Source organism: Haplochromis burtoni, unplaced genomic scaffold (genome assembly GCF_018398535.1).
Source record: "Haplochromis burtoni strain Fernald_Lab_line unplaced genomic scaffold, NCSU_Asbu1 Contig_775, whole genome shotgun sequence".
NCBI lineage: Eukaryota > Metazoa > Chordata > Actinopteri > Cichliformes > Cichlidae > Haplochromis > Haplochromis burtoni.
In genome coordinates, this window is record NW_024583136.1 from 95,326 (window position 1) to 104,943 (window position 9,618).

The 9,618-nt window shown below is 42.7% G+C and overlaps 1 protein-coding gene across 6 annotated transcripts in view; it reads right to left on the reverse strand.

The window, feature by feature from the left end:
* plekha6 (pleckstrin homology domain containing, family A member 6) overlaps nucleotides 1-9,618 on the reverse strand; it is a 44,351-nt gene that overhangs the window by 19,661 nt on the left and 15,072 nt on the right. For 3 of the 6 annotated variants that reach the window (XM_014330363.2, XM_005950407.3, XM_014330366.2), the window contains exons 2-5: nucleotides 6,526-6,924; nucleotides 5,398-5,860; nucleotides 5,089-5,175; nucleotides 4,601-4,654 (exon numbers count right to left, since the gene is read on the reverse strand). In XM_014330363.2, coding sequence (XP_014185849.2) covers nucleotides 4,601-4,654; nucleotides 5,089-5,175; nucleotides 5,398-5,860; nucleotides 6,526-6,924 — 1,003 coding nt within the window. Of the gene's footprint in view, nucleotides 1-4,600; nucleotides 4,655-5,088; nucleotides 5,176-5,397; nucleotides 5,861-6,525; nucleotides 8,010-9,618 lie in introns of those variants that run through there. The other 3 variants (XM_042215615.1, XM_014330365.2, XM_042215616.1) reach the window with 3 other exon arrangements.

Below are 9,618 nucleotides of genomic sequence, written 5' to 3' on the forward strand. Positions count from 1 at the left end.
TTCAGAGTTTGTACGTGCTATGGAGTTTGTACGTGTTTTGGAATTTTTATGTGCTTCGGGGTTTGTACTTGCTTCGGAGTTTGTATGTGCTATGGAGTTTTTACGTGTTTTGGAGTTTCTACGTGCTTCGGGGTTTGTATGTGCCGTAAATATACTTTAAATATACTTTTGTTTATTCACTCCACATAAAATGTTAAAAAGAAATCATATAATACAAAAACCAACTATTTACATTTCAACTTTTAACTATTTAAATTTTCAGATTTTTCCTTTTAAACAAATTTAAAGTAAAACAACATAAAACACTGCAAATCACAACACAATTAAATATAAATTAAAATATAAAAACAAAAAGAAGATGTACATTCTCTGTCATATGGGCCTGCATGAATAAACTTTCTGAATCCTTTATCATCCGCAACTGAAAATAGTTGTGGACCATTACTATACCTTTTTAATGTGACGTTGTTGTCACTGGCTCTCTTTCTCTATCTCTCCCTCCCGCTCTGTTCCTGTGCTACTAAGAGTGTAACTACCAGCCCTCTTCCCAGCGCAAAGCACAGGTCGCGTGCGAAGTGAAGCGGAAAAAAAGTTCAAGAGAGAGGGTGAGAGAAAGAAGAAAAAAAAACACGGCTCGCGTCGTTCACTTCAAAGACCCGGCTCTAAGAGCCGTTTCGTTCGCGACCGACACATCAGTAGTTGGAGGTGCTAGTCCAGACAGTGGTGGAACTGCCAGCTATACAACTTCAAGCAGGCGGCAGCGAATTGCCGATGGCTGGACAGGGTTATAAAATTATTCAAAAGGAATGACTGGCCATTGGGGCGGGGGGGCTGGAAGGAGGTGTTGGCCGTCCGATTGGGATCTGAGATGCGGGGCCTCCCTGCTGCTGCGGAGCCTGGGACGGTCTGCTTGCTTCCACCCTGGGGGAAAGGGTAAAATCTCCTGGGTCTAGATGCCAAGGTGTTGGAAATGATTTTCCGTCTGTTAGTCGATACAAGAGGGAAAATGCGGTTTTAATACTGGACAAGCCCTTCATGCTATGGAGGATACTTGATGGGGCATGTGAGTTTGCCCAACCAGTCTGCATGTGTTTTGACTTGGAGAAGGCATTTGACCACATATGACAGGTGCTTCAGGAGTATGGGGTGTCATTCAAACCTTATACAACCATTGCAAGAGTTTGGTACGCATTGCTGGCAAGACCCTGGTGGTGACCAAGGGTCAGCGCTGGTCCACCAGATGACGGGGTTCTGTTGGCTTCATCAAGTGATGGCCTCCAACTCACACTAGAGCAGCAGCGGGTATGAGAATCGGCCCCGGAAGGGTCGAGTGCCTACTCCGGGTCAGGGATGAGTTCCTGCCCCAAGTAGAGGAGTTTAATTATCTCAGGGTTTTTTTCATGCGTGAGGAGAGAAGAGAGCGGGGGATTGACAGACAAATTGGTGCGGCTGCTGCAGTGATGCGGATGCTGTACCGGTCTGTTGTGGTGAAGAGATATCTGAGCGTAAAAGCGAAGCTCTCAATTTCTTGGTTGGTCTACATCCCTACCTTTACCTATGATATGAGCTTTGGGTAGTGACCGGAGAGATCTCTCAGCTGGCCTGGGAAGGCCTTGGTGTTCCCCTAGAAAAGAGGCTGGAGGAGGTCTGGCCTTCTCTACTTAGGGTGCTGCCCCCGCGGCCCAGTCCAGGATAAGTGTAAGAAAATGGATGGATGGATGGAATGAATAATGGCCCAATTTCATTGGCCGGGGATTTGGGAGGACATGCAACAGTGACGCTGTAACTTAGGTGGTAAAGTAGGTCGCCTACTAATTATTGGTTCAGATACTAATCCTATGTTGCTCTCTGATGCATCCATCGGAGTATGAATGCATCTGAATGTTAGATAGAAGGCACTTACATAGAAATAGCATATAAAAAAAGTGCTTATGTGAAGCAAGATGTGTAAACCGCTTTGAATGCTCAGAGTAGAAAAGTGTTATATAAGAACCAGTCCAGTCCATTTGGTGTGCATCGTACTCTGATTGTGAGCTGGTGAACCAGCGGGCCATTTCAAAAGCACCCAGTAGTGTTAAGGGTACTCTCATTCAAGCGCACTGGCATGGACCAGCATGAGGACTACTGTTCCCTTCACGGTCTTTTTGAACTCCTCTCTCTTTGTTATTTCTCAAGTTTCTCATGTTCCTTCTTCCTAGTGTTTCTATCATTTGGTATAGCTACATCTATCACTGGTGTCATCCTCCTCTGCTTGTCCACCTCTACTATGTCCGGTTGATTAGCCATCAGCTGTTTATCAATTTGTATCTGGAAGTCCCACAGGATCTTAGGTTGGTCAATCTCAACTACCCTTGGGAGGCAAGACAAGGGTAGTTTGACCTCTGGACCTCCAGGCCATACCCAGCACAGATATCCCTGTATACTATGCTAGTCACTTGGTTAGGGCATTTCATGTATTCCCTACTTGCGATTATCTTGCGCCCTGCTGTTACTTGCTTGTCTTGGGGGAATCTCTGCACAGCCTGCACCTGGGATCTTTTGCTTAGAGTATGTTCCTGTGCTGTCTTGATTATTTCCTCTGTGCTTTCTTTGAGTCTAGCATTCTCCAGCCATTGTAGGATTTCTTGACATCAGCTATGTCTTCTATCTGCCAGTGGTAGATGCGGTGCACAGACCTGTCTTTCCATAATAGTCCCCTTCTTGCTCCTCTGCATGTGGCTGTTCATGCTAACTACTATGATGCCTGACAGGAGCTTCCATGTTGAGCTGAAGGTTATTTGTCGGTAGTTGGATGTGACCGGTGCAATATGGGGATCCGTGGGTATCAGGACTGTCTGTCTTTCAGTTAGCCATTCTCTGTGTATCTCATCCATTAGCGGCTGGTTCATTTGTGCTGAGAGACATTTGTGGAGTGTAATTAGCTTTGTTAACCAGTAGGTTAGAATCATGTCAGGGCCTGGTACTGTGTAACTTTTCATGCTTGAGACACTTTCTTGGAGATGTCTGCCACTGTGATGGTTACTGAATCCTTTTTAGGGATGTTACTGTGGTCTGCCACTTGCCACTAAGCAAGAGAACAAAAACAATTTTTGGATAGATTAAACAAGATTCCGGTACAAGATTATCTGGCACCTGATTGATGGGAAGAGAAAAGTATGGAGAACTAAAGGAACAACATTATCTTTCCAACATGTTGAAGGTGTTATGGCATGGACATGTATGGCTGCATTTGGAAGCAGGTCACTACTGATGATGATAATGATGTGACTGCTGATTGAATTGGCAGGATGAATTCTGAGGTTTACACGGCTATGCTCTCTGGCAGTTCAAACCTTCAGGTACAGAAACAGCCAAGTATTAAGCATTTAGTATAGTTACTTATAAACCCCTGAAAATGTGGGACTATGGCTGGAAACAGTTAATTCAGTACTTTTGTTGAAGGTCTTGAAGCCTTTACTTCATTTTTTCTTATTTAAAATTCCCTGTTGTTATGTACAGAGACATAAATTACACAAATTGTGTCAATGCCCAAACTTTTATGGACCTAACTGTAGGTGGACAGCAGCTATCATAACCAGAACTGTGCACTTAAGATGAGCATATTAAGGACATCCCAACTTGTTGGTGTCAAAAAATTTCAAATACAGTGGAACCCCGACATACAAATACCCCGTTTCACAAAAAATTCAAGTTACGAAGGCACTGAACGTCAATATTTTTGCCCGTGTTACGGCAAAATGCCCGAGTAACAAAATACGCTGGCTCTGATTGGCTGAGCCTACAATGCCCACAATGCCTTTCGAATCATGTGACAACCCCTTGGCTTCCGTACTTGCGCTTTGCTGTTCCACTTGAATGACATATTGTTGTTCTAGTTAGCAATTAGCCTATAGCCTATCGTGCAGCATCACCTCAGTCAAAACGCGCGATGGATGCTTCGACTTGTGAAAATTTTCGATTTAAGAAAGACCCTCGGGAATGAATTAATTTCGTAAGTCGGGGTTCCACTGTAATTCAAAGCATAAATAAAAATGGGAGTTTTCATGTATGTAATCTCCAAAGTCTGTATCCCACATTACACAGCCAATACATTAATTTGATTTTGACTTCAATAAGAAATGAAGGTAGGCAACACATTAAATTAGGCTGACTATTTAGGACACTATACCATACAAAAAGAGCAAAAGAAATGACATTTTGTTGTTATGGTGGTGTTATAAATACTTTTAGTCTCAACTGAAGCCTGCCTCCTCCGGGGCTGCTACTTTCCTTACTTCTACTTTGTTGTTGAGGGTGAGTGCTCGAAAAAATTGGGGACCATCCCAAATCGAGAGCTTTCCCTGAGTAACTGAAGCTTGGATTATAGACCAGAGAAGAAAGTTGTATGACAGGACAACTGGAACAATATTTGAACTGTTATAAAGGAATCATATTTTCGAAGTTAATGGACAGCCAAAGATACTCTATACAAGAGAAGCACACAAAAAACATAGAAAAGAGATTTTAAAGGGCAGTAAAGTAGGTAAGAACTGTCAAGAATTATGAAAAATGGTGTGTATAAAGTATTTATTGGCAAACACTACTGTATGTTTCCTCCTACCTGTTGATCTAGGTAATCCAGGTTGCGCTGGAGCTGAAAATCTAATATATCCTCCTGAACCAAGCAGCAGCATTGGTGGCAAGCGTGGAAATCAAAAAGACAAATATTGTATAGATAGCAACTCTTTATCTTATTATTTTGATCTTATGATGTATTGTTTTAATAAATGCATATGCAATAAATATATATTTGTAAAGTTCCTTTAAAAACAAGACCAAAATGTGAAAGTCATCCTTAATGTCCCCTTTGCATATCATTCCTAGTTTATTTTTCACAATCACAAATACAGTGTATTAATGGTACCCAATCATTGCTTATTATCAGTAGATACCCAAAGCCAAGGTAACCAAAATGGATCAGACATCTCTACTTGGACATACAGATAATTAATGCCAGACCCCACAGCTGACAGCATTTACAATACAAAGTTACATATGCCACAGCATGAAGTGCATTAAGTACAATTTACATACTTTTGCAGCACATACCATTTTACTGTGAACAGAAGGGGAAACAGGGTAGTTGTGGTGGTATAATCCTTGGTTTAATGATCTCCTTTCACCATGGTAGTTATACTAAAGGCAGTAGGGAAGAGAACATAGAAAGAAGAAAGGACAAAATAGAAGTAAGGTGAGTGAGAGTGTCAGAGTGGTGTTAGATGAATATGGTGTCACTATATCAAAACTGGAGAGTCTTGATTTTATCCCTGCTGACTTTCTGTATTGATAAATGTTATTCAAAGACTTATCAAACATTAGTTTCTCAAAGCTACACACAAACACAGTAAACCGGTTCACCTTTGGGGAGCTGAAAGATCTTCTCAGACTGTAGACTGGTGGATAGATTGCATCTTCATTCATCCTCCCTGAAAACCGGTCAAAACCATTGGATAGTGATCGAGCAGGTGAGGCATAGGTGCATGACGCTGGTGAATAGGGCCGCCTCGATGATGAGGATGGTGATCTGGGCACAGACTTGGAGCGTGGCTGAATAAACAGGCTCCTCATGGATGTTTCCATTCCACCATAGTACTGTGGCCCCCATTGGTCTTGGGGCATCTGTTTCCTGTACAACCGGTGGGGTTCATCCCTCAGAGAGTGTCGCTTTTGCTCAATAGTCCATAGTCTGTCATAGCCCCCCACAGCAGACATAGAGCAGATGCTGTCTGGTCGGACCCCTGGTAGGTACAAAGAGTATTCGTCCACAAAGTTATAGTAGCCAGCTGAGACTTCTTGGTTCACAGAATAGTAAGAGGGTGGCCTGAAAGCACAGGAAAAATTAGAGAATATTTCCGACATGAAAAACTATTTGAATGTGTGAAAGTTTATCTTGGTCTAGTTCTTCTTTAAGAAACACAATAGGATAAAGACTAAAATTACATTTTTCCCTTTTTAAAATACACATTAATTTTTATATATATACATTACATTTTCATAAAACAAATCAAATTAAGTCTTTCTAGAAACACAGAAAGGAAACTTACTCATGAAATAGCAGTTATAGACAAACAATACAAAACGGAAAAGATGAAAATAAAAACAGTTGAAAGGTTTTATTTAATTATGGGATCTTTGAAATTAGTGTGATAATATTTTTTTGGGATTAAATAAGAAGTGTGAATAATTTGGTTAGTGCCAAAGGTGTCTGAAAACTATAGAAAATCATTTGAGAACCAACACTTCTTCAAACAGCCTTACAAAACAAGTTGTGCACTACTTTAATATTTGTTTTTGAAAGGTTTTCTATTCCATTAAAATAATCAACAATAATGTATATAATCTGTATTTCTGATAGTTTACATTATTAGTGTGCACGTAATTCAATGATCACTGTGCCAGTGTAAAATCATAGTAAATAACTTATAATATTTGAAGACCTGGAGACACAAAGAGCAGTTATATTTCTTCTCTTCTAAATTGAGCTACCTGTTGATGTCTTCTTGCGAGGCCATGCCCCGCCGCTGGTTGACCCACTGTTGCAGTTGAGCCATTGAACACTTTCTTTGGGCCAACCTCTCTGGAGCTGTCCTTGGGACAAAACCTCTCCTCAGCACCACATTCTCCTGTTGTTCCCTGGGCTCATATGATAAACCAACACCTGGCTCTTCATGTCCCTCAGCTGGTTGATGTCCATTGTGGCTGTTGGATGGAGGGGGTTTACTAATGCTGTTGAGGGTCATGGCACTAGGAGGAGGAGTTGTTCTTCCCCCTTCAGCTTCTTCACTTTTCCCTTCCATTCTATTATTTATGTGAGAGCATAAGTGTTGTGTTTGTGAGTTATGAGGCTTTGTCTCTATGCTGTGGTTGATAAAATCTTGGTGTTTCCTGGGTATTTGGAAGAAAAAGAATGAATGAGAATTAGGACAGCACTGGATCTGACACCAAAAGATCAAGCAGAGTACGGCACCAAAGAGTCAAGAGTCACTGTTACCGATATTACCCCACTTATTTATTTAATAATAGTAGTTTCTGTTGTTGCTGAGTCCTTGGTATGTGCCAGGGCCTTGTCCTGCTCCAGGGCCTTATCCTGGTAGGACATGCCTGGAATAGCTCACCTAGGAAGCGTCCAGGAGGAATCCTAGTCTGATGCCCAACTACCTCAACTGGCACAGAAGTAGAGGAGCAGCCGTTCTACACTGTGTCCCTCTTGAATAACCAAGCTCTTCACCCTATCTCTAAGGGAGGGCCTAGCCACTCTTCTAAAGAAATTTATGCCACTTGTGTCCACAACCTGATTGTTTCATCCACTAATGAGAGCTTGTGACCATAGGGTGAGAATAGGAACACAGATTGCCTGGTAAAAATACATCCTCGCTTTTATTCTCAGCTCTCTCATTGCCACAACAGAGCTCATGTGTTGTATTATCTCATGTTGACAGATGACGTGAGGGAGTGTTCCATTCTCCCCTCAGTTGGGAACAAATACGTGAGATACTTCAGCTCCACTGCTTGGGGGGTATAACTCGGCCCTGATCTGCAGTCGGTGCTCTGCCCTTTCAGACTTGGAGGTGTTAATTATTATTCCCGCCGTTTCACACTCGGCCACAAAAAGCTCCAGTGCAAACTGGTGGTCACCACCTGATGAAGCCTGAAGGCTATCACTTAGCTATGTCTAGATATTTTTTCACAGCCAGGTTCCACCATCACCCATTGCTGGCTGACTTCTGGCATGGTAAGTGGTATGTCATAGAGATATGGGTTTTGGGTCACTGTTTATGTGATGGCATGCCACATCTGGCCAGATTGTGGCTTCGTTTATGTGGCCCAGGCTCATAGGAAACAGGACTGGCCTGGATCCGGCATCAAGTTGGCACTTCTGACTGACTGGTGTCATGGCAGGGTGTATGTCAACCAGATGTGGGCCAGGTCTGGCAATGATGGCACTATTTATGTTCCTATTTTCCTATTTTAGTTAGAAGACCCAAATGCTATGTTGCAGTACTATACTGCTATGGTAGCCAACTTCTCAAATGCAGGTTTGACAGGTTTATGAGTGTACACTTTATCCAAAACCTAGTGAGGGTTTACTCAGGTTTAGCACTGGGTGGCTGTAGCTCAGGAGGTAGAGCAGGTCACCTACTGATCAAAAGGTTAGTGGTTTGATCTCTGGCTCTTCCAGTCTGTATGTCAAGAATGTGAATGTGTATGAATGTAGTTAGGAGTAATCTGGGAGAGCAGAAAAGCACTATAGAACTAGGGATGGGTACCGGTATCCGGCGCCATGATGGCACCGGTTCTGACATAAACGGTAGTAACCAGACCAAAAAGCAGCGCACATTTCAGTGCTTCATTTCGGTGCTTTTTTTTCCTGAGATGTGATACACTTTAGATTCTAGCATTTTACGTTTCCGAGGATAGTAGGCGGGCCCAGGCACATACGTTCTTTTAGAGCAGAGCTACATATTAAAAAGGCCCAAGGCAAAACGGCCAAAAGTCTGGCTGTACTTCACAGCAAAAGATGCAAACTCAGCAGCCTGCAACAACTGCTTTAAGGTGATACTATGCAAAGGAGGTAACACTTCAAATCCGATGAAACACCTGGCGACGCATAGCGTTTTTTTAAAAGCCGAGAAATGCACCGTTTAAGCACCGGCACCGTTTCAAAAGTACTGGTTTGGTACTGGTATCGGACAAAATCTAAACGATACCCATCCCTATATATAACAATCAGTCCATTCACTGTCTGAACAGAGTTTCTTCATGTTACTTTTGCACTATTATGTTCCAGCACATGTTGTTATTACATGGCTTGTTTAAGGCACAAATTAAGCTGACATCTGGGGCCAGAGCCGAAACTGTTCTGGGCCAGCACAGGACCAGCAGTGTGTCTGCAACTGGCCTTGTGCTGGCCCATGTGTGGGCCACCTCTGGCAAACCTGATCTGGGCCACCAAAGGGCCGTCATTCTTTGCAGTATGTGGGCCATGTGTAAGCACATTGTGTGGGCCAGATGTTGACCATACCAATTTTGGTATATGGGGTGTTATTCATTTACACGTCAGAAGTCTTCTTCCTAAATTTGATTTCATCATTTCCATTTCAAAATTTGGATGAAAGCATTAGATATGGATATCCTTATATGATTGGAAACCTGGCTTACAAAATCAATTCCTGACAGACATCACAATAACGGCTTTTTGTTGCGACTGCCCCAGGGTGGCAGTTTTGCAATTTATGTGTAACAAGTGTCACCTGGCAGTTTGTTGCTCTCTGCCAGGTGATTGGCTGAAGAGCTGTGAAAAGGTAGTGGGTGTGTGGGGTGAAGTCAGCGCTCTTCTGTGGAAAAAACCAGAGGCAATTAATTCACTCAGGTGCGAGTGGGTATACTGTCGGTAAGAGACTTTTGCCATTTTTGTTTTGAGAAGTGAGGATGGAACACTGAGACCAAGGACACACAGGCATAATCTGTGGGTACGACGCGACACTGGGCATGGGAAAACACAGGGCTTAAATACACAGGGTAGTAATGAGGAAATGGGCCACAGAAGGGAGACACAGCTGGGAGAGATCAGGGCTAACG